Source organism: Corythoichthys intestinalis, chromosome 3 (genome assembly GCF_030265065.1).
Source record: "Corythoichthys intestinalis isolate RoL2023-P3 chromosome 3, ASM3026506v1, whole genome shotgun sequence".
In the NCBI taxonomy this organism is placed as follows: domain Eukaryota; kingdom Metazoa; phylum Chordata; class Actinopteri; order Syngnathiformes; family Syngnathidae; genus Corythoichthys; species Corythoichthys intestinalis.
Genome location: NC_080397.1, coordinates 58,053,752 through 58,079,379, shown reverse-complemented (window position 1 = coordinate 58,079,379; position 25,628 = coordinate 58,053,752). Strand labels below are relative to the sequence as shown.

Genomic DNA, 25,628 nt, shown 5'->3' with positions numbered 1-25,628 from the left:
TAAAACTCTAATAATAACCGTCTGGGTCAGTTTTTACTGATTAGAAGTGACTTTGTTTAGTGAAAGCTGATGCGCATATGCAGTTGAATGGCGTACCGCAAGCAACGCGTCACTTCCGCTCATTAATATTCATGACATTAGCTACTGTTGCTAAGTAGGGATAAGCCACCGTTTGTCCCTAATAGGAAATGAATGGAAATCGTGTACGAAGGAGATGTTTACAGGGCTAAACCTTGTGGCTTGAGTGTCGAAGGCTGAAAAAGACGAAAAAAACCGAGCCGACCTAAGCATAGCTTTAGCTTTTTTATCGACGCGACTGACAATGACATTCTCCTGTTTCAGCAAGCTATCCTTTACCATCAGCCCTGTCTTTCTTATATATCCTCTGGTTGTCCTACGTCTCTTACCGTTCTTGGGGGTAATTTAGTTAGCTTTGTGTAGCGATCGCAAATGCTACTCAGTGACAACCAACGAACACTTAATTTTTTAAATTGATAACACATCTTAATTCTATAATTTATTTACACTTCCCCCTTACTAAAGTTTTTTTTTAATATATATATATATATAACATAAACGGTAACAGTGGCAGTCAGTTACCATTGTAATTCTTTTCAGGTCATTCATTGTCAGACAAGCAGTACGGCACAACGTTACGCTAAAAAAAAGGTTAAGAATATAAAAATGGCTTACCTCTTTGTCCTTTGAAAGACCATGCCAACTTATGCATATGAAATGTGAATGGATTCACCGAGCTGGTGTTAAGAGTCCGCGCAAGTTGATTCAGTCTTCACATTTTTTCCTCCCGAGTTTTTGGTTTCCGGAAACGTATGAAGAAAACATCCTTCATGTGTCGTAATGTCTAGAGTGTTTCTACAAGTTCCAAAAAAGCAATGCGTGATCGGCAAGTTAGTTTTTGAAAGATTACCGGCGAAAAGTAGCACAAATTACGTTGAGTCTATGCGAGGGCGGGTCTATAATGTCCCACTTCAACTTTACGATGCGACGTCACGGTCTAAAAATAGCCTGCGTGCGGTACGCCATTGGGGTTTATATCAACATCTGCACATACCTAGTGCTAGGTATGTTGATATACACGTACCTAGTGCTAGGGTGACCATATTTTGATTTCCAAAAAGGACACTCGGCCCGGCCTCGAAATACTTGAATTTTACTTGAAGTTCACTCAAAGATGGCTATATAACTTTAATATATTTAGAGTGTGCCTCCTCCGTCTGGATAGAAAAAAATACGTTTTATTATAAAAAAAATAATAATAATAAAACAGGCCAATTGCCATATAGTGTATTAGAGGTATGCATTGGCACTGCCCTCACGATTCGATTCGATTACGATTCTGAGGGCCTCGATTCGATTCAGAGGGTCACGATTTGATTCTGTTCGATTCGGCAATGCATCGCGATGCATTAAAGCCTGGGATGCATTAAAATTCTAAAGCAAAGCATATTTTTCGTGAATCATGAGGCAACACAAGCGGTCAGACATTAAACAACTTTTTATTGGCCTGGTTAAAGTAAAATGAAAATACTTTCAGATATATACATTTTTTTTTTAAAAAACGGATCACAGCATTTAATTAGTGCTTTGAATGAGACCAGGGCTTTCTCTTTTTTTTTTTTTTACACACAGTAGCAGCCTTTCACATAGTGCAACATATGAACTCCTGTGCAAAATCAGTAATAACAGTCACTGTATTTTAGTCACAACGACCCATCAATAAAAATATTCAAGTAAATATAAAAGAAAACGACAAAATATTGTAGTGCAGCAGCATCTTTATCGCAATATCAATCCAGGGATCAGTTTAGTTGCAAACAAAACATCAACTAAATTGCAATGTAGAACAAAAGTAAAATGTAGGCCTAGCCCACTATACATGTGCAATAGAGGTTAGATCGGGCCTAAAAAATCCAGCCCGACCCGACATGGCCCGCTGGTATTGAAGCCCGACCCGGCCCGAGCCCGATCAATTAACTAGATTAGAAGGCCCAGCCCGAAAAACACGATTTATTTTTTTCTTCGAGTTGGCAGAAAAAAACGCATGTTTAACTAGTCTACATATTTTTATGATCATTATAAAAGCATTTACACAACGACATAACTCTGGGAAAGTTTAATATAAAAAAAAAAAAAAAACTTGGGTTTTGCAGACACAGAGGAGAAGATTCAAAAGGATCACATTTCTGTTGCCTTTGTGTGCACAAATAAAAGTGTCCTTCGTAACGAATTCTCAGTTGGCAGAAAAAAAAACGCAAGTTTTCTTAATGTTTAAATAGTCTACATATTTTTCTTATCATTGTAAAAGCATTTACACAACCAAATAACGCCAGGAAAGTTTAATATAAAAAAAAAAAAAAAAAAAAAAAAAACATGAGGTTTTGCAGACACACAGAGAAGATTCAAAAGGATCACATTTGTATTGCCTTTGTATGCATAAATAAAAGTGTCTTTCGTAACGAATTCTAAGTTGGCAGAAAAAAAAACGCAAATTTTCTTAATGTTTAAATAGTCTACATATTTTTCTTATCATTGTAAAAGCATTTACACAACCAAATAACGCCGGGAAAGTTTAATATAAAAAAAAAACAAACACGGTTTTGCAGACACAGAGAGAAGATTCAAAAGGTTCACATTTGTGTTGCCTTTGTATGCATAAATAAGTCTTTCGTAACGAATTCTCAGTTGGCAGAAAAAAAACGTAAGTTTTCTTAATGTTTAAATAGTCTACATATTTTTATGATCATTATAAAAGCATTTGCACAACGAAATAACGCTGGGAAAGTTTAATATAAAAAAAAAAAAAATGCGGGCCACCGCGTTCGTGTGCGTGCACAAGCAAATGCACCATACAGAGAGCCTGCTCTCGGTTTTATCCCATTTAATATATATATATATATATATATATAATTTATTAGTCCGGCGCGGCGGCCAGACCCGACCCGAACGTGAATGCTTAACATTTTGGGCATTTCGGTTCGGGTCGGCCCCAAAATGTTAATCTGGTTCGGGCACAAGATCTAACCTCTAAGAGATAGGACATAACAACAATGGCTGAAGCTGAGAAAGAGGGAGCGAGAAAGATTATTGATGCACCTAAGACATTGAAAGCAGACATCTGGAGACATTTTGGCTTCTACAAGGTAACTGGAAACTTGAAGTTAGGCAGTGTGTAAAAAATGAACCATGAGAATAATAATACAAATGGGGAAACCAAATCCGTTGCATCACCGGAATTGCGCAGGGAAGATTTTTGAACGTACTTATATATTTTAAAATGCGCTGAATCGATTCGACTTGTTGCCCGCATCGAATCGAATCGTCCATGCCCCGCATCAGGATGCATCACTGCTTCGATTATTGTTGACACCACTATAGTGTATATTATATACTATATGGAAATTTTTTTTTACTCAACTGGTTACTCAACAGGCTTTATTTTTCCTAAAAAATAAACAATTAAAAAATACAATAATGATTGATAAAAAAATAACAATATAATGTAGACCCATGGAAATGTAGTCCAGTCAATACACACACACACACAGTAGGCTATGTGCCAACTCAACTTTTTTTTTATAAATTACTATCACGACAATTGTCTTTGACAAATTGTTATTCCCACTCAATTTTTATTCTCATTCAATGTTCTAGATTGTACGCAAACAATAACCGAAATAAACTGACAAGCTATTCAACCAGCATGTTTCCAAATGCAGCAGTTCAAAACTACATTGCCCATAATGCCTAGCGTGGCCGAGCTCACTGATAGCTACCCTATTAGCAAGTACCGGTAGCCGAGGCAAAATTAAACTTTGCTATGAAAGTTTACAATCATCGGCAGCCAGGGCCGGCCCAGCCTATACGCACACTATGCAGCTGCTTAGGGCCCCTGACCACTAGGGGGCCCAGATAGTGGGCAATCTGGCAATTGTTTAATTTATATTCTATTTTGTTTACTACAGTTTGCTTTATTTGACTTTTGTGAGTTTTGATACTTGATTACAAGCTAAAAAAAAAAAAAAAAAATCTTCCTTAACTTCTTTCTTTCCTCTTTTAGAAAAAGGTTTGACGTTATCTACTGTAAGTACTGACAATCATTTGGGGTGAGAAGTTTGAAGAATGCAGTGCAACAAAATCTGATTAATATACAAAATATGGACATATAGGTTGGATTGCATGTATGGATTTCACAGTACACTGTGACGAAATGGTGGGCCAAAAATATGGGCCCCTTCGCATTATTTTGCTTAGGGCCCCCAAACGGCCTGGGCTGTCTCCAGATGTCGGCAGCGCAACGATGCGAGACCAAACGGGATTTTACAGATTACGCCAGTACAAATCTCAGACAGAAGTCAACCGTTGCCATTGATTACGTATTTATCGTAAGGAAAAAAAAAACTCCTAAGAAACACAGCTACTTAGAATATAATACTAACATTCAACGAAATAAACGAACGCAGAACATTTAAAAGCCTCCTACAATATACTGCATCTCTGTGTACACATATAACACAATATACAACAGAAGACACGTGATCGACATTAACAGGAGATAAACTTACAGAAAGGTGTATGGAGCCATGTCTTAATACTCCTTATTGAACTCCTTACTGTAGTCTGATCTCTCGCCAAACCGTCAACCATCAGTAGATGGAGGTAATTTCCCATGAAACAAAGGGTAAACTGCCAACAAAAAACAAGAAGATCTACTCCTTCTCCCGCCCCTACTAGTAGGAGCCACGATACACAGGCAGGCGCTGCCCCCTAGCGTCCATAGAGATTCTTTTCAAATTGGTCCCGTGAAAAATCACAAAAACCGGACATTTTCATGAATTTATGAAACCCGGCCGGACGTTCCGGAGAGCACGTAATAAGAGGACTTGTCCGGGCAAATGAGGACGTTTGGTCATCCTACTTAGTGCATACCTGGAAAGTTGCAGTTTCGGCGTAATTTGTACAAGTGAGCACTGATTTTTAAATGTGTGCGCCGTACGTTTAAAATCTGTAAGTTTTCGTGCATTACGTTTTTTTTTCTCCTTTCGGATTTTGTCACCGTTTCGGGAACAAGACAATGAGCGTTACGATGCATTATTACATTGGTTGAATGACGCGAGAAAAGTCAGATACACTGAGAGAAAAGAGTGTTGTGACGCTGTAGCAAACGCCATGCTAGCCTAGGTGTCTCCAATATTTCCTGACTGTAGCCGACAGCCTACAATCTACGCCTAGATATCACGTGCTTATAGAACTACATGCGAAATGACAGACGGCGGGGTTAGTAAACAGCCGCCATTTTGAAGCAGTTGACTTCCCAGAAAGATTCTGTTGAAGTGAACCTTCCTAGCGAACTTATGTAACTTTTTATCGAAAATACTCCTAAATTGGCAAAATCTTGACTTGAATATATCTTTAAAGGATGAAACGGTTTTAAAACTTTCATGTCGAAAGTAGACAGAAGGGAAATAATGCAAAAACAGTAGAAATTTTAACAACTTTAACTGTTGATTCACAACATTAAACGATTTCCAAACATAGCAAAGGTTACTATGTCAGGTTTTTTTTTTTTTAATGAAAAAAAAAAAAAACATGAAAGGTAACACCAGATACTTTGCCAAGTAACAAATTACTCTTACATTCAGGTAACTGAGTTACTAACTCAATTAGTAACTAATTACTTTTTAAAAGTAAGATTAACAATACTGACCATAATGATGAAGTCTGCAGAACGAAAAGTGACAAGAGTGGAGATTTCATTCTGCCAATTTGTTGCCGAACGCAATTTGCCTGCAACTATTGCTGATCACTTCTCAGAATTAGCTAAAGAAAAGTTCCCAGACTCAAAGATTGCATTGATAAGTTAATTTTATCAATTGACCTTTTTAATTTGTAATTGGACACACTAACGAACTACTTTCAAGTCAAACTGAATTGTGAGCTGAAGTGCAGCCATCAATACATGATAGAAATTGCCAAAAGTGCTATACAATTAAAACAAAAATCACTGTTAAATTTTAGTAATCATGATGTAGCTGAAGATATTGATTGTTCTTTGATCGTTCCAGATTATATGTTACAATATTACCAATAAATTCATATTATTTAAAAAATTGAGTTTTATTTTTGTTTCATATTGCACGCTATATACAACGTTGTAAGATTAGTCACCAATTTGTAAGGGCATACATCACTACAGTGCCTTGCAAAAGTATTCAGCCCCCTTGAATCTTGCAACCTTTCGCCACATTTCAGGCTTCAAACATAAAGATATGAATTTTTTTTGTTGTTGTCAAGAATCAACAACAAGTGGGACACAATCGTGAAGTGGAACAACATTTATTGGATAATTTAAACTTTTTTAACAAATAAAAAACTGAAAAGTGGGGCGTGCAATATTATTCGGCCCCTTTACTTTCAGTGCAGCAAACTCACTCCAGAAGTTCAGTGAGGATCTCTGAATGATTCAATGTTCTCCTAAATGACCGATGATGATAAATAGAATCCACCTGTGTGTAATCAAGTCTCCGTATAAATGCACCTGCTCTGTGATAGTCTCAGGGTTCTGTTTAAAGTGCAGAGAGCATTATGAAAACCAAGGAACACACCAGGCAGGTCTGAGATACTGTTGTGGAGAAGTTTAAAGCCGGATTTGGATACAAAAAGATTTCCCAAGCTTTAAACATCTCAAGGAGCACTGTGCAAGCCAACATATTGAAATGGAAGGAGCATCAGACCACTGCAAATCTACCAAGACCCGGCCGTCCTTCCAAACTTTCTTCTCAAACAAGGAGAAAACTGATCAGAGATGCAGCCAAGAGGCCCACGATCACTCTGGATGAACTGCAGAGATCTACAGCTGAGGTGGGAGAGTCTGTCCATAGGACAACAATCAGTCGTACACTGCACAAATCTGGCCTTTATGGAAGAGTGGCAAGAAGAAAGCCATTTCTCAAAGATATCCATAAAAAGTCTCGTTTAAAGTTTGCCACAAGCCACCTGGGAGACACACCAAACATGTGGAAGAAGGTGCTCTGGTCAGATGAAACCAAAATTGAACTTTTTGGCCACAATGCAAAACGATATGTTTGGCGTAAAAGCAACACAGCTCATTACCCTGAACACACCGTCCCCACTGTCAAACATGGTGGTGGCCGCATCATGGTTTGGGCCTGCTTTTCTTCAGCAGGGACAGGGAAGATGGTTAAAATTGACGGGAAGATGGATGCAGCCAAATACAGGAACATTCTGGAAGAAAACCTGTTGGTATCTGCACAAGACGTGAGACTGGGACAGAGATTTATCTTCCAACAGGACAATGATCCAAAACATAAAGCCAAATCTACAATGGAATGGTTCAAAAATAAACGTATCCAGGTGTTAGAATGGCCAAGTCAAAGTCCAGACCTGAATCCAATGGAGAATCTGTGGAAAGAGCTGAAGACTGCTGTTCACAAACACTCTCCATCCAACCTCACTGAGCTCGAGCTGTTTTGCAAGGAAGAATGGGCAAGAATGTCAGTCTCTCGATGTGCAAAACTGATAGAAACATACTCCAAGCGACTTGCAGCTGTAATTGGAGCAAAAGGTGGCGCTACAAAGTATTAACGCAAGGGGGCCGAATAATATTGCACGCCCCACTTTTCAGTTTTTTATTTGTTAAAAAAGTTTCCAATAAATTTTGTTCCACTTCACGATTGTGTCCCACTTGTTGTTGATTCTTGACAAAAAATTAAAATTTTATATCTTTATGTTTGAAGCCTGAAATGTGGCAAAAGATTGCAAGGTTCAAGGGGGCCGAATACTTTTGCAAGGCACTGTATTTATAAGATTGCCAACGGCCTCGGGTTGACAGGTATGTGATAAGAACATTTTCATTGTGATAACAATTTTTGTCATATCGCTCAATCGAGCTCAGTACTTCTCAAATAGTGGGGCAGGCCCCCCCAGGGGGGCGCAGAGCAATGCTGGGGGTGGCGCATGTGACCTTGGGGAACATACATTTTTGTTATACTAGAAAAAAGTGTAATGGCACGTCCACTCAGTGGGTGGCAGTGCCACTCTCATTTTTAGCGTGTGCGCAGTGTTTTTGAACAAAACAAGAGCACACGGCAAAGAGCTCTGGAGATATGAAAAGCTTAGACAAGGAAATATGACGAAGCATATGTAGCATTTAGCTTTTGGCTTTGACTTTTAGTACAGTGGGAGAGGAGGAAAGACCAGACTGTTTACTTTCGCAGCAGACAGCGGACAATTATTTTTTTCAGCGAGTGCCAAATATTGCCAACAATTCTCCCGCTATGTAAGCGTTACATCGGTAAACGAGCGAGCACTGTCAGCATCATATAAGGTGGCATACCAAGCTGCTCAGTGCAAAATAACCCCACACCATAGCAAAGTAGCTAATACTGCATGCAGCAAAAATAAATACTGTCCCTCTCTCCAATGACACTGTCCTTTTGTTGTGTTAATTTTTGTTTTTTCGGTCTAATTGTTCGACATATGGTCCTAATGAGTTAATGTTGCTAATCAATTTGAGTTTATTATTATATATTGATTTTATTAACTTTTATTTTTCAGCATCAGACGGTCAAAAAATGTATCGAGTGTATTTTTACAGAATAGATGTTTTTTTTTTTTTTTTTTTTTTTTTTTTACACTTTATTGTAAGTTGATCTATATTAACAGTAACAGAAAATAATTGAGAAGCACTGATCTAGCTAGACAATTTCTAGTGGCAAAACCATAGATATCACTAATAAATGGCTTGATGTCTGATGGGTGATTTGAGCCCTATAGAACGTGCGTCGTCACTCGTTGGCCATTTTTCGACCAGTTTTCAAACAGCTTGGTTTGTCATGATCGTCAAAGATGCATTAATTTCACTGCAAGCATAGGAAGATAACATTTTCTGAATATCCAGCCGAAATAATGCTTTCATCCGGCGCGGGAGAGCCCGTGAAAGAACTCCGACTCAAGATGGCCGCCATTTATTTCAGTTGTCGAATCCAATTTTAGAAATCTAGCCTTAAATATGTGATATCTAACACTCAAACTTCCTCTACCATGATGACGTAGACACGCAAATAGTGACGCACGACGTCGACCAGAAGTGTTTTGACCACAAGTTCCACACAAGCCAAGTTCGGACCATGTTTGGTTAATTTATTCAAAATTCGTGTGTCAGAAGACGTGACAATGCCCGTGCAAAGTGTTCCGCTTCGGGATGCGTCGATTCAATATCGCTTGCTTCATCAGTATCTACTTCTCCTGAAGAAATATCCCATTCTTACTAAATCAGTGACAAGGTTCGTAGGATTGGATTTTGGCAGGTTTCAGCAGCGTCCTCACTTGACACAAACTTTGGATTTGCAGTTCTGTTTTTGCCCATCTCTACTTGACAAGCACCCTACTTTGCCTAGCAGTTTGAAGTTGTTCCACATATTGTATGTTTGCAGGCTGTTCTTAGGTTGTTGTTTTTTTGCCTTTGCTATTTCCAGTGGCATCCTCTCAGCCTTGGGAAATCTTCTTTCTCAGATTTTGGAGGCAAGAAAAAAAGCCCAAAGTGATGCTTCGGTCAGAGAAATCGACACAGCTGGAGTGCTACGCTATGCCATTTTTGGGTAAGAATTTTAACACAAGTTTACTTATTGAATTTGGATCTAAGAGGTAAACCCATTCCTTTTCAAATGCCAGCGTTTTTCTGATGCAAAAAAACAAAATCGAGCTAAACAATTTCAAAACATGTTCCACCTTTATGTTTTGTCTTTTGCAACCTGTGCAACTCAAAATACAGGTAGTCTCCGGGTTAAAATAACAATCCAAAAAGTCCAAAAGTATTGTATTTTGTTTTATGATGGAGGATACACGGCCCTAGGGTGACCATATTTTGATTTCCAAAAAAGAGGACACTCAGCCCGGCCTCAAGATACTTGAATTTTACTCGAGGTTCACTCAAAGATGCCTATATCACTTTAATATATTTAAAGTGTGTCCCCTCACTCTGGATGGAAAAATGCAGTTTGAAAAAAAAAAAAATAATAATAATATATATAGAATGCACATACACACAGTAGGCTATGTGCCAACTAAACATTTTTATAAATTACTATCACGACAACTGTCCTTGATGAATTGTTATTCCCATTCAATTGATATTTCATTCAATGTTCTAGATTGCACACAACCAATACCCTAAATAAACTGAGAAACTATTACACCAGCATGTTTCCAAACGTAGTAGTTCAAAACTACGTTTCCCATAATGCTTAGCGTGGTTTAGCTTACTGATAGCTAGCTGAGGCAAAAATCAAACTTTGTTATAAAAGTTTACAATCATCGGCAGCACAACGATGCGACACCAAATGAGATTTTACAGTCAATGCTCCGACAGAAGTCAACAGTTGCCATTATATAGGTATTTATCGTAAAAAACTTAACTGGGCAGGCGTTGTGGCCAAATCGTCAACCCAGTAGATGGCGGTAATGCCTCATGATAGGGGTAAACTGCCAACAAAAGCAAGAACTACTCCTTCCCTCCCTACTACTAGGAGCCATGTCATCGCAGGCAGGCGCTGCTACCCAGCGGCCAGAGGGATTATTTTCAAATTGGTCTCGTGAAAAATCATTAAAACCGGACATTTTTATGAATTTATAAAACCCGCCCGGACGACGAGGATACTACGTGAAAGTAGGACTTGTCCTGGCAAAAGAGGACGTTTGGTCACCCTAGCGTTTGGTCTTGCTGGACTGTCGCCTTGTAGGACTGACGTCTGACATTGATAAAGGATAGCTGCGCCTTGGTTTAGCCGACATAAAGCTGAAAGTTGTTTCAGCTAACATGTTTGTTTATGCTTTTGTAATCAGGTTTAGAGCTACAGTTTGTGGATTTATGTGTGAGCAATTTGCTGTGATTGTAACTACTTTAGCATTCATGTCTTTTAAGCTAGTGGACTTTTGTTAGGCAAATTAGGCTAATTTAATCAACTACATTTACATACTGATTTACGGCGCCCCTCAAGGGACATCGACAGAAATAAAATAAATTTAAGCAATTAGGTGCACACCAGAAACTATCTGGTAAGCATTCGCATTATATAGCAATTAAGTTAGCGGACGTTTGCTATGAAAATTAGCCAATTGTTATAAATATTGTCATTATATAGCATTTAAGCTAGCAGGCTTTTGCTCTGCAAGTTGGCCCAATTGTTGTAAATATTAGCATTATATAGCCGTTAAGCTAACGGACTTTTGCTATGCAAGTTAGCCAATTGTTGTAAACATTAGCATTATATAGCATTTAAGCTAGCGGACTTTTGCTCTGCAAATTTGCCAATAGTTGTAAATATTAGTATTATATAGCATTTAAGCTAGCGGACTTTTGCTATTCAAGTTAGCCAATTGTTCTAAACATTAGCATTATATAGCATTTAAGCTAATGGACTTTTGCTCTGCAAGTTAGCCAATTGTTGGAAACATTAGCATTATACAGAATTTAAGATAGCGGACGTTTGCTCTGCAAATTAGCCGATTGTTGTAAACATTTGCATTGTTGTTAACATTAGCATTATATAGCATTTAAGCTAGCGGACTTTTGCTATGCAAGTTAGTCAGTGGCGTACTGCATGCAACACGTCACTTTTGCTCATTAATATTCATAGCGTTAGCAATTGTTGCTAGGCGGGTCAAGCTCGCGGTTGTCCCAATGCTAAATGCATGTAAATAGTGTACGAACGAGATGTTTACTGAGCTAAACCAACCAATTCTGTCCGAAAATGATGTCCCAGGCACCAAATTCACTGGTAAAGATGTGGAAGAACATACAAATATTCAGTTAAGGAGATGGTTTGAATGTCGAGGGCTGAAAAAGATGAGAAAAACAACCTGATCCAGAGTTTTTTATCAACACTTTTTTCTTGTGTGCATTGCCTTACGCCACTGACAAAGACATTCTCCTGTTTCAACAATCTATCCTTTACTACCATATGCCCTGTTTTTCTTATATATTATATCCTCTGGTTGTCTCTGACCGTTGTTGGGGTCAATTTACATTGCTATTTTTGTGTAGCGATCGCAAATGCTACTCAGTGACAGCCAATGAACACTTTTAATTTTTTCATTAATGACAAATCTTAATTCTCTATATATTTTTTTACACTTCCCCCTTACTAAAGTTGTTTGTTTTTTTACAACAGAAAAGGTAACAGTGGCAGTCACATACTATTTTAATTTTTTTCAGGTCATTCATTGTCAGACGGAAGCAGCACGGCAAAACGCCATGCTAAAAAATAAGTCAAAATATCAAAATGGCTGACGTCTTCCTCCCTGTGAAGGACCATGGCCCCCCAACAAAATGTTTACTGCATATTAGAGCTGAAACGAATACTTGAGTAACTCGAGTTTAAAAACTGATCCGAGTAATTTTATCCACCTCGAGTAATCGTTTATTTTGACAGCGCTAAGCATCACGTTTTGCTCGGACTACTTTTAATGCGGGACAACGCGCTGATGTCACGTGCGTAGAGGAAGAACCCAGAAAAAAAAATTTGCTGCAACCGACAGCCGCTACAAATGACGCCGACGTTGCTAAATACTAGCCCGCACGATGCTACGTTGGTAGGTAGCGTCTGATGAGTCTCATAGAGATGACATGTATGTTGAACTAGATGCGCAATGACAGACTCGGCCGCGTCTGGGCAGCGTTAGTAAACAGCCGCCATCTTAAAGCAGAAGAGTGCTAAGCGCTAATAAAGGGCGCTAATAAATAAAGATTAACGTTACTGTCACTAACTCAAGTTATGTTAGCCCTGCGGAGGGCTAGGTTTCTATTAATTATGACCACTGTCGATGCGTTGCTAACGTGTCTTACATACAGGCTTTAACATAACATAGCATTGTGGAGTGATGAGTGTGTAAAATAAAAACTCAATAATCAATCAATTATCAATTGCTATCAATTTTAGCTCAGTAGTCATTGCTGGATAAAACACCAAGTAGCACTGGTCCCTAATGTGCTCCAATACAGCCTGTATCATACATTTATTTTGAACACTGCAAAAACTCAAAATCCTATCAAGATTAACAGTTTAGACTAACTTAACTAGAACTTAAAAATGGCTTGACACAAATAGAAATTCAATTGAAACACGTGGGAAAAAATCCTAACTTTTAAGTGATGTGTGTTATCAAGCGTAACGGCATTTTTTTGAGTGAAAGCAGTGAATTAGTCTTTTTTTTTTTTTTATTCTAGTTACATCTGAGATGCAATTGTTGGCTGTTTTTTAACAATATACTTCGAAAATAAAGACATTGATTGACTGAAATTGGTTCAAGATTAGATGAAATGTCTTGTTTTCTCATGTATATTTATAATTGCTCTTCACCTAAAAATATATTTGTTTTATCCGATTACTCGATTAATCGATAGAATTTTCAGTCGATTACTCGATTACTAAAATATTCGATAGCTGCAGCCCTACTGCATATGAAATGTGAATGGGTTCACTTGCTAGCGTTAAACCCGTCTTTTGGCCGTCTGTGCAACTTGATCCATTCTTCACATTTTTTCCTCCGAGTTTTTGGTTTTCGGGAAACGTATGAAGAAAACATCCTTCATGTCTTAATGTCTAGAGTCGTTTCTACAAGTACCATAGCAGCAGTGTTTGATCGGCATGTTCTTTTTTGAACGATTACCGGAGAAAACAAGCAGAAATACAGCGGTACCTCTACATACGAATTTAATTCGTTCCAGGACCTTGTTTGTAAGTCGAAATGGTCGTATGTCGAGCACTATTTTCCCATAGGAATACATTATAATTCCATTAATTCGTTCCAAAGCCTAAAAACATACACTAAATTCTTAATAAATACTGCTGGCACTGTTACAAATGGCAATTAAACATAGAAAAACAAATAAGTTATAAATAAATAATTCAGAATAATATAATAATAATAATAAGAATTAATAATTATTCCTGTAAATAATGTAACAAATCGGATTCTAATATGGCGGACACTTTTTACTGTCCCTGAACGCACCGCGAAGCTGACGTCACAGTGAGATAGGTCGGTGCGGTAGAGATAATACATTCGTTTTCTTGAGAGCAGTCAACTGCTTAAGACAATGGGCGTTTTGTGTTGGATAAGTTCTTAAATAAATGATAAAAACGTGACGAAGCTGGCGATTTCCTTGGCAATGTTACCACAATAATAATTGTCACCTTAACTTATAAATAGTGGCGAACGGTGGTCGGAAGAGGACCATGGAGCTGTATTGTTGAGCCAGTTCAGAGACGCGCACCCCAAGCTCATATTTTTCTATAACTTGCATCTTCATTTCAAAGGTAAGCATCACTTTTTTCCTTGTTTCTCCAACTGTATCAACTTTTTTTGAAAACTGTGTTGATTTCTCACACAAGAAAATCCACCTTGCGTTCGTTTGCAGTGCTGTCATGTCGTCGTATTTCGAGCAACTCGTCGGATGTAGAAACAAATGGCGGCTCAAATTTTACGTCGGATGTCGAAAAAATCGTGTGTCGAAGTGATCGTATGTAGAGGTACCACTGTATAATGGATTGTACGCGAGGGCGTGTGTATAATGTCCCACTTCCGCGTTACGATGGCAGCGTCACGGTCTAAAAATAGCATTCATGCGGTACGCTATTGTTGTAAACATTAGCATTAAATAGCATTTAAGCTAGCAGACTTTTGCTCTGCAAATTAGCCAATTGTTGTAAATATTTTTATTTTCTGGCATTTGAGCTAACGGACTTTTGCTATGCAAGTTAGCCAATTGCAACAATTCCCGTAAATTGCGTAAATAGAGTACATTGTAACCCGGGGACTAACTGTAAATAAAACAATGTGGTTGCACATTTTTGCACACCCTCTAAGAGAACAGGGACTCAATCCATTTGTCCTGAAAAGCTTTATTTTTTTTTTGCAGCAATTCTCCGTTTTGTTGTTTCAGTTTATTCATCACGGGACCAATCAGTCATTACTTTTACCACCTGATGGAGACGGGGATGCCAACAACTGATCCGTATTGTGTCGTCAAACGTCTGCTTCTGGATCGCCTTGTTTTCGCACCAGGGTTCTTGATGATTTTCTATATAGTGATGAACATCCTTGAGGTAGGTGGCAATTGCAACATGGATAAGTTTCAATCTTAAGGGTTAATGTTCTTACATTTTAACTTGTTTTCGTGTACAGCTCTTTATTAACTATGACCCAAGTAAGGATAAGAATTGCAGAGAATGGCTGGATGGAGAGGCGCTGGAAGTCACTCACAGCCGGGGGTGCTGAGAATCTAGTTTTTCCCCATCCAAAACCAGCCATTTCGTTCCAAATGTGTCCAAAAATATTTTCAAAAGAAAAATCACTTCAATGAAAAAGAGAACAATTTAAATCGGAGAAAAAAAAAGGTTTTGAACGTGAAAAAATATTCCAGACTCAAAAATTTGCATTTGAACGCTTAATTTTTAAGTGAAAATTTTTATTTTGATTGAAGCAATCCTTTTTGTGTTTGGACCATATTGTGGGTAGGACATTTCTGTCTAAATCATTCAATCCCATAAAAAAGTTAATAATAATAAAAAAAAAAAGAATAAATAAATAAATAAATAAAACAATCCCAAAAAAATATATTTTCAATCAAAGAAAAAAGTCATTTGCAAAAATAAAATGCCCACCCTCCTAAAAAATCTATATATATTTATATTCTTTTTATTTGAAATTATTATTTTTTTGATTGAAATTGAGGGGTTTTTTTTAAATTGAAATTTTGATACAAGTGTTTCAATAAAAAAACATCAATTTAAAAAATTCAAAGAAAAAGTTTTCAAATGCATTTTTTTTGATTGAACTCCTTTTTTTTTGATTGAAAATATGTATTTTGATTGTAGCGACTTTTTTTTTGGTTGGATAATAAAGACACAAATCTACCTCCATAGTGGACTACCTATATACAGTTGTGGTCAAAAGTTTACATACACTTGTGAAGAACATAATGTCATGGCTCTCTTGAGTTTCCAGTTATTTCTACAACTCTGATTTTTCTCCGATAGAGTGATTGGAACAGATACTTCTTTGTCACAAAAAACATTCATGAAGTTTGGTTCTTTTATGACTTTATTATGAGTGAACAGAAAAAAGTGATCAAATCTGCTGGGTCAAAAATATACATACAGCAGCGCTAATATTTGGTAACATGTCCTTTGGCCATTTTCACTTCAATTAGGCGCTTTTGGTAGCCATCCACAAGCTTCTGGTTGAATCTTTGACTACTCCTCTTGACAGAATTGGTGCAGTTCAGTTAAATTTGATGGCTTTCTGACGTGGACTTGTTTCTTCAGCATTGTCCACAAGTTCTCAATGGGGTTTAAGTCAGGACTTTGGGAAGGCCATTCGAAAACCTTAATTCTAGCCTGATTTAGCCATTCCATTACCACTTTTGATGTGTGTTTGGGGTCATTGTCCTGTTGGAACAACCAACTGCGCCCAAGACCCAATCTTCGGGCTGATGACGTTAGGTTATCTTGAAGAATTTGAAGGTAATCCTCCTTCTTCATTATCCCATTTACTCTCTGTAAAGCACCAGTTCCATTGGCAGCTAAACAGCCCCACAGCATAATACTACCACCACCGTGCTTGACGGTAGGCATGGTGTACTTGGGGTTAAAGGCCTCACCTTTTCTCCTCCAAACATATTGCTGGGCATTGTGGCCAAACAGCTCGATTTTTGTTTCGTCTCCTCCAGGAGGTCTTATCTTTGTCCATGTGATCAGCAGCAAACTTCAGTCGAGCCTTAAGGTGCCGCTTTTGGAGCGAGGGCTTCCTTCTTGCACGGCAGCCTCTCAGTCCATGGAGATGCAAAACACGCTTGACTGTGGACACTGACACCTGTGTTCCAGCAGCTTCTAATTCTTGGCAGATCTGCTTTTTGGTGATTCTCTGTTGAATCTTCACCCTCCTGACCAATTTCGTCTCAGCAGCAGGTGATAGCTTGTGTTTTCTTCCTGATCGTGGCAGTGACAAAACAGTGCCATGCACTTTATACTTACAAACAATTGTTTGCACTGTTGCTCTTGGGACCTGCAGCTGCTTTGAAATGGCTCCAAGTGACTTTGTTCAAGTCAATGATTTACTTTTTCAGATCCATGTATGTATATTTTTGACCCAGCAGATTTGATCACTTTTTCTGTTGACCCATAATAAAGTCATAAAAGAACCAAACTTCATTAATGTTTTTGTGACAAAGAAGTATCTGTTCCAATCACTCTATCGGAGAAAAATCAGAGTTGTAGAAATAACTGGAAACTCAAGACAGCCATGACATTATGTTCTTCACAAGTGTATGTAAACTTTTGACCACAACTGTATTATTCAAAATGTCTGTCGTTTTTAGCTTAGAATCATTAATTGATGACTAATATTTCGTAGGAAAAAAAAGACCAAAAAATTATTTACTTGCATATTGTAAACTTTTACACAAATGACGTCACAATGAAAAAAATGGCGTCTGTAAAAAAAAAGTCACAGATCTTTACCTAATAACGATTGCATAATTGTATTTTTTTTTGTTTCTGTCGCATTTTTTCGATATCTTAGATGATAAATAATCGATCCAAACAAAGAAAAATTGGGGAAAAAAAACTTCTAAAAAGGTAAATATATGAAATAGAACATCTCGACCACTCCTTGATGTCTGCGATTTCTGCATCGCGACCCTTGTTATATTACCATGTTTCACCCATAAAATCCCCCAAAAATCCAGCTGTGGGCATTCACAACTGTGTCTTGACACTCAGTGATACATGCTACATTGAGTTTTTGGATCGAAACAAGGTAAGTATGCGATAATATCTCGTTAAAGTCATGGCGTCTGTAATTCTGCTCTCGCCTCGCAGGGTTTGCTGTTTAAAAAACATTTATTTTCCAAAATGCCTTCCCGTTAAAAATGTTTCTTCCCCCAGAAAATGGAGATTATAAGCTTTCCAATGATGTATCACACATGCATATTGGACAATTTTGAAATTTGGCCAAATTGGGGGTCTCAGAGCGTAACTTCAAGTCACCTGAGTGTTTTCTGCCATATGTATATAATACAATCTTCTAATTTCACTCTATAGATCTTAATAGTCTTTGAACCTGTTTCCAGGCAAAAGGATTGGATCACTTCATAAAGAAGATTAAAGCAAGTTACTGGACTGCTCTGAAGATGAACTGGAAAGTTTGGACACCTTTTCAGTTCATAAACGTCAACTTTGTGCCTGTCCAGGTACTGTACCAGCTTTTTGCCTCCAGTGACTCTTTTATCACTTTGTCTTATCTTTTTGTTTTCCCTTTCAGTTCCGAGTGCTATTTGCCAACATGATCGCCTTATTTTGGTACGCTTACCTCGCAACTGTCAGAAAATAGCCGAAGATTTCAACTGAGGAAGATCATCTGTAGCAAAAAACTGCCAGATTTTTACTGACGAGGACAACGACTCACTCTCAGCATTGACTTAAACACTGTGATTTAATTTTGAATACTTGAATGGTTTGCAATAGAACACCAGAATATGTGCAGTTTAACAACGGAATAGCTTTCTTACTAAATACGCTCTAATATGGTAGAGTACACCAAAAAAAGTTGTGGATATCGGATGAAATCTCAGCATCAAAAATGTTTGGAATTTGGTCATTCAGCTCCTTGTTCGAGGATAGTAAGTTTTGCGAAAAAGAAATGTACTAAACGATTTAACATCTAAAGGTTAAATGAATTGCGTGTTCGCATATTCCAAATATTTTATGGATAAAACTATTTTAGTGCCCTTTTATTGATTCCTTGTCCTGGTTTGTTATGTACCAAATCTGCAATGCATTAACTACTTGAATTGTAATAAAGTTGTCAAAAATGTTAATAGTAGAAGTATTTTTATGCACTTTTTAACATGCACATGCAAATTTAACTGCATATGGATCAATTGATCAGCCTCCTCTCAGGCGGAAGGTCATGTCGATGGTGCTCAAAGCTTTGACGTTGTAGTCGGACAGTTTCCCGCTCGCCAGTTCACGGCCTTGATGAATGAGCCTCTGCTGGCTCACCGGAACGCCCTCTCTCTTCTCCACCTTGAGCTTGAAGTCGCTCACCCCCTCGCTTTCATCGATCTCGTAGGTGCTCAGTTGGCCCCTTTCGTTTCTTAAGAACACCTGGATGATCTCGGACTCTTTAACCAGCAGGCAAACCGTCGATCCGGCCCGCAGGCCGTAGGAGTCGACGGTGGAGTGGTCGTTTTCGAGAGCCGTTCTTTGGCTGCCCCCCATCAGCAGCTTCTGCGTATGAGCGGGGATCCCCATCTTGGCTTCGATGAGGTTTTTAAGCGTTCCCACGGTGTCTTCGGGACGTACCGTCAGAGTTTGGGAGGTCCCAGTCAGCAGTGTGATGGTGATCTCCATGGTTTGCTACACAGTCAATTCAAGACATACAGTTATGGGCAAAAGTTTACATATACTTGTAAAGAACATAATTTCTTAACTAGGGCTGTCAAACGATTAAAATTTTTAACCGAGTTAATTACAGCTTAAAAATTAATTAATCGCAATTAATCGCACTTCAAACCATCTATAAAATATGCCATATTTTTTGTAAATTATTCTTGGAATGGAAAGATAAGACACAAGATGGATATATACATTCAAAATACAGTACATAAGGACTATTTGTTTATTATAACAATAAATCAACAAGATGGCATTAACATTAAAATTCTGTTAAAGCGATCCATGGATAGAAAGACTTGTAGTTCTTAAAAGTGTTAAAAATGTTAGTACAAGTTATAGACATTTTATATTAAAACCCCTCTTAATGTTTTCGTTTTAATAAAATTTGTAAAATTTTCAATCAAAAAATAAACTAGTTGCCCGCCATTGTTGATGTCAATAATTACTTACACAATGCTCATGGGTGCTGAAGCCTATAAAATCAGTCGCACCCAAGCACCAGCAGAGGGTGGCAAAACTCCATAAAACACAATTAACAAACAGTTCACTGTACTGTCATTTAAATCTGTCTGAGCGGGGGGAGTGCGTTAATTGCGTCAAATGTTTTAACGTGATTAATTTAAAAAATTAACGCCCGTTAACACGATAATTTTGACAGCCCTAGTCTTAACTAAAGATGTCATCCGATCGATCGGGTCCGATCATGTCATTTTCAAAGTATTGGAATCGGCAAAAAAATATTGGACATGCCTTTTTTTTAAAAATATATATATATATTTTTAATTAAATCGTTTTCGAATTGTATTTAACGTTACAAAATGTCTTACACTCATCCAGAGTCTTTAAAGTAGGGCTATCAAATTGATCGCGTTAACGGCGGTAATTAATTTTTAAAAAATTAATCACGTTAAAATATTTAACGCAATTAACGCATGCGCAGCACGTCCTACTCGCGCATTGTCGCGTTCAATCTATAATGGCGCCGTTTTACCCATATATAGAGCTAAAAGGTAGAGTAAAATGAGTAGAGTGAATTTTGGCAGTCTTTGGAGCCTTTTTTTTTTCATTGGCTAAAGCCTTACAAGCCCTCTCTCATCAATTTGAAATATCGTGGGAAGCAATGTGGGGAAGCGAGGTAGTAGTAGATCTTTTTCTTAACACCCTATGTTATTTCCCAACGCAGAGAAGATATATCAATTGGTGCAACTATGCACCGTCATGGTTGTACTTCCTAGCATGCATTTGGGCAGAACAGTTAAATGGCTGCAGTATCATTTACTGAAAGCTCAACAAATACACTAGATGGCAATATTTAGTCACAATATACAAAGTCACATTTATCCTTTAAGAATTACAAGTCTTTCTATCCATGGATCCCTCTCACAGAAAGAATGTTAATAATGTAAATGTCATCTTGAGGATTTATTGTCATAATAAACAAGTACAGTACTTATGTTGAGTGTATATGTTCGTCCGAGGTTTATTCATTTTTTTCTTAATGCATTGCCAAAATGTATATGATCTGGAAAAATTATCGGGAATGATTGGAATTGAACCGGGAGCAAAAAAAAAAAGCAATCGGATCGGGAAATTACGGGATCGGCAGATACTCAAACTAAAACGATCGGGATCGGGAGCAAAAAAAAACATGATCGGAACAACCCTAGCTACGGACTGTTTCCAGTCACTATGAGAGAAAACTCCAGAGTTGTAGAAATAACTGGAGTCAGTATTTCTTTACAACTATATGTAAACTTTTGACCACAAATGTACATGTTCAAAAAGCAGCTCTGCAGAGTTTGTGTCCAGCCTTACCTTTTGATGACAAAAGATGCAAGCTTTCAGTGCAATCAGCTCAGCTGTTTCTCTACCTGCTTGTTTCCAGTGTAATGCTCTTCCAAAGGGAATTGTTTCGTTTACCCCTCCAAGTCAGTGACTTTCACTTTTGATTCTCTGTAAAAATTTCACTGCGAGAAGGGTCCAGGAATTGGATCTGATTGGTCGTTGAAAGCACCGAAAGGAGATTACTGTGGGCCGCAGCTGCACCTATTGGGTGGTTTCAGGATTGGTGGTAGCCTACGTGTACAGCAGCGTTGATTAATAGGACATGTTTACCAATAGATACAATATGGTAACTAACCAATTATTAAAAAGATAAGACATTTTTTTCCCTTTCAAATATCAATTGATAAATTATAGTTCTGTGTAGCTGATTTTACATAATTGTGAGTAGGGGTGTGACCATACACACAAGTCACAGTTCAGAACGGGGGTCATGGTACGGTGTTAAGTACAACAGAAAAAAAAACAAAAAGTTTTTTTTTTTTCTCATAGCATTTACAGTGGGGAGAACAAGTATTTGATACACTGCTGATTTTGCTGGTTTTCCCACTTGCAAAGCATGTAGAGGTCTGTAATTTGTATCAGAAGTTCTCTTCAACTGTGAGGGACGGAATCTTATACAAAAAAAAACAAAAAAACTGAAAATCACGTTGTATGATTTTTAAATAATAAATTTGCATTTAACTGCATGAAATAAGTATTTGATACATCACATAAATCGAACTTAAAATTTGGTACAGAAACCTTTGTTTGCTATTACAGATACCAAACGTTTCCTGTAGTCCTTGACAAGGTTTGCCCACACTGCAGCAGGGATTTTGGCCCACTCCTCCATGCAAATCCTCTCCAGAGCCTTCAGGTATCGGGGCTGCTGCCGGGCAACACGGACTTTCAGCTCCCTCCATAGATTTTCTATCGGGTTCAGATCTGGTAACTGGCTAGGCCCCCTTAAGATGCTTCTTACGGAGCCACTCTTTAGTTGCCTTGGCTGTGTGCTTTGGGTCGTTGTCATGCTGGAAGACCCAGCCACGACCCATCTTCAGGGCTCTCACTGAAGGAAGGAGGTTGTCAGCCAAGATCTGGCGATACATAGCCCCATCCATCCTCCCCCCAAATACGGTGCAGTCGTCCTGTACCCTTGGCAGAGAAGCAGCCCCAAAAAATGATGTTTCCTCCTCCATGTTTCACGGTTGGGATGGTGTTCTTGGGGTTGTACTCATCCTTCTTTTTCCTCCAAACACGACAGCTGAGTTTAGACCAAAAAGTTTCATTTTGGTCCCATCTGACCACATGACTTTCTCTCATTGCTCCTCTGGATCATCCAGATGGTCAGTGGCAAACTTAAGACATGTCTGGACATGCACTGGCTTCAGCAGCGGGACCTTGCGTGCGCTGCTGGATCTTAATCCATGACGGTGTAATGTGTTTCCGATGGTTTTCTTCGAGACTGTGGTTCCAGCTCCCTTCAGGTCATTGACCAGGTCCTGCCGTGTAGTTCTGGGCTGATCCCTCACCTTCCTCATGATCAGTGATGCCCCACGAGGTGAGATCTTACATGGAGCCCCAGAACGAGGCAGATTGACCGTCAACTTGAACTTCTTCCATTTTCTAATAATCATTCCAACAGTTGTTTCCTTCTCACCAAGCTGCTTGCTTATTTTCCTGTAGCCCATCCCAGCCTTGTGCAGGACTATTATTTTATCCCTGATGTCCTTACACAGCTCTTTGGTCTTGGCCATTGTGGAGAGGTTGGAGTTTGTTTGTTTGAGCATGTGAACAGGTGTCTTTTATACAGGTAACAAATTCAAACAGGTGCAGTTACTTCCAGTAATGAGTGGAGAACAGGAGGGGTTCTTAAAAAAGAACTAAGAGCCGAAATATTTACTAGTTGGTAATGTATCAAATACTTATTTCATGCAGTTAAATACAAATTTATTATTTAAAAATTATACAATGTGATTTTCTGGATTTTTGTATTAGATTCCGTCCCTCACAGTTGAAGAGAACTTATGATACAAATTACAGACCTCTACATGGCTTGCAAGTGGGAAAACCAGCAAAATCGGCTGTGTATCAAATACTTGTTCTCCCCTCTGTAAGTTAAATTTTGTATACAGCTACATTCTGATATGGACGATTTTTTTTTATATAAAAAGTGTGACCTATGTTTATTCTTGGAATGAAAAAAAATATCAATGAATGGCGTACGGCACGCAACACGTCACTTTTGCTCAATAATATTCATGACATTAGCAGCTGTTGCTAGGCGGGTCAAGCTCGCGTTTGTCCCTAATGCTAAATTCAGAGAAATAGTGTACCAACGAGATGTTTACTGAGCCTAATAAACCTACCAATTCTGTTTGAAAATGATGTCCCTGGTGCCAAATTCACTGGTAAAGATGTGGAAGAACTTACCAATTTTCAGTTACAGAGAGGGCGCTTGTGTCGAGAGCTGAAAAAGACGGGAAAAAGAGCCGACCGGATCCAGAGGTAGTTTTTTTATCGACACCTTTTTCTTGTGCGCACTGCTTGCGCCACTGACAATAACATTCTCCTGTTTCAACAATCTATCCTTCAGCACCATATGCCCTGTCTTCCTTATATATTATATCCTCTGGTTGTCTCTGACTGTCCTTGGGGGTAATTTACATTGCAATTTTTGTGTAGCAATCGCTAATGCTACTCGGTGACAGCTAACGAACACGTCTAATTTTTTCATTAATAACAAATCTTGATTCTATAATTTATTTACACTTCCCCCTTACTAAAGTTTTTTTTTTACAACAGAAAATGTAACAACAGTGGCAGTCAGATACCAGTTTAAATTTTTTCAGGTCATTCATTGTCAGACAGAAGCAGCAAGGCAAAACACCATGCTAAAAAAAGAAGTAAAAATATCAAAATGGTTTACCTCTTCGTCTTCTGTAGGGCCATGGCCCCCAACAAAATGCTTACTGCATATGAAATGTGACTGGTTTCACCTTGCTGGCGTTAAACTGGTCTTTTGGCCGTCCGCGCAAGTTGATCCATTCTTCACATTTTTTTCCTCCAATTTTTTGGTTTCGGGAAACGTATGAAAAAAACATCCTTAGTATATCATAATGTCTGTGTCGTTTCTACTAGAGATGTCCCGATCGATTGTCCGATCACGTCATTTTCAAAGTATCGGAATCGGCAAAAAAAATATCGGACATGCCTTTTTTTAATATATGTATATTTTTCAATTAAATCGTTTTCTAATTGTATTTAACGTTACAGACATTATACGTTACACTCATCCAGAGTCTTTAGGCTTAAGGTAGGGTTATCAAATTTATCACGTTAACGGTGGTAATTAATTTTTTAAAAAATTTATCACGTTAAAATATTTAACGCAATTAACGCATGCACTGCACGACCCACTCACGCATTGTCGCGTTCAATCTGTAATGGCGCCGTTTTATCTATATATAGAGCTAAAAGGTAGCGTAAAATGAGTAGAGTGAATTTTGGCAGCCTTTGGAGCCTTTTTTTAATTGGCTAAAGCCTTACAATCCCTCTCCCTATGATTAGAAATATCGTGGGAAGCAATGTAGGGAAGAAAGGTAGTAATTGATCTTTTTCTTAACACCCTATGTTATTTCTCGACGCAGAGAAGATATATCAATTGGTACCACTACGCAGAGTCATGGTTGCACTTCCCATCATGCATTTGGGCAGAACAGTTAAATGGCTACAGTATCATTTACTGAAATCTCAACAAATACACTAGATGGCAATATTTAGTCACAATATACAAAGTCACATTTATCCTTTAAGAATTACAAGTCTTTCTATCCGTGGATCCCTCTCACAGAAAGAATGTTAATAATGTAAATGCCATCTTGAGGATTTATTGTCATAATAAACAAATACAGTACTTATGTACTGTATGTTGAATGTATATATTTGTTTAAGTTTTATTCATTTTTTTCTTAATGCATTGCCAAAATGTATATGATCGGGAAAAATAATCGGGAATGATTGGAATTGAATCGGGAGCAAAAAAAAAAAAAAAGCAATCGGATTGGGAAATATCGGGATCGGCAGATACTCAAACTAAAACGATCAGGATTGGATCGGGAGCAAAAAAAAAACATGATCGGAACAACCCTAGTTTCTACAAGTTCCATAGCAGCAGTGTTTGATCGGCATGTTTTTATTTGAAACATTACCAGAGAAAACAAACAGAAATATCATGGATTGTATGCGAGGGCGTGTCTATAACGACCCACTTCCGCGTTATGTCTGGGACGTAACGGTCTAAAA

At 38.1% G+C, this 25,628-nt stretch overlaps 2 protein-coding genes across 2 annotated transcripts; one reads left to right on the top strand and one right to left on the bottom strand.

Annotated features, from left to right (window-relative positions):
- The first annotated feature begins 9,096 nt into the window (after positions 1-9,096).
- Positions 9,097-18,908, top strand: pxmp2 (peroxisomal membrane protein 2). Its single transcript, XM_057832733.1, has 5 exons — positions 9,097-9,323; positions 9,516-9,638; positions 14,984-15,146; positions 18,173-18,292; positions 18,364-18,908. The coding sequence occupies exons 1-5, from the start codon at positions 9,214-9,216 to the stop codon at positions 18,430-18,432; spliced, it is 585 nt and encodes a 194-aa protein (XP_057688716.1). The 5' UTR covers positions 9,097-9,213; the 3' UTR covers positions 18,433-18,908.
- isg15 (ISG15 ubiquitin like modifier) lies at positions 17,415-21,474 on the bottom strand. Its single transcript, XM_057832735.1, has 2 exons — positions 21,315-21,474; positions 17,415-19,460 (listed from the first exon to the last, which is right to left on the bottom strand). The coding sequence occupies exon 2, from the start codon at positions 19,452-19,454 to the stop codon at positions 18,987-18,989; it is 468 nt and encodes a 155-aa protein (XP_057688718.1). The 5' UTR covers positions 19,455-19,460; positions 21,315-21,474; the 3' UTR covers positions 17,415-18,986.
- Positions 21,475-25,628: the final 4,154 nt, after the last annotated feature.

Coding starts and splice junctions, on each gene's coding strand:
- pxmp2 (XM_057832733.1), top strand. CDS start 9,214: ATGCCCGTGCAAAGTGTTCCGCTTCGGGATGCGTCGATTCAATATCGC. Junction 9,639..14,983: donor CTACGCTATGCCATTTTTGG/GTAAGAATTTTA, acceptor TTGTTGTTTCAG/TTTATTCATCACGGGACCAA. Junction 18,293..18,363: donor TCAACTTTGTGCCTGTCCAG/GTACTGTACCAG, acceptor TTTCCCTTTCAG/TTCCGAGTGCTATTTGCCAA.
- isg15 (XM_057832735.1), bottom strand. CDS start 19,454: ATGGAGATCACCATCACACTGCTGACTGGGACCTCCCAAACTCTGACG.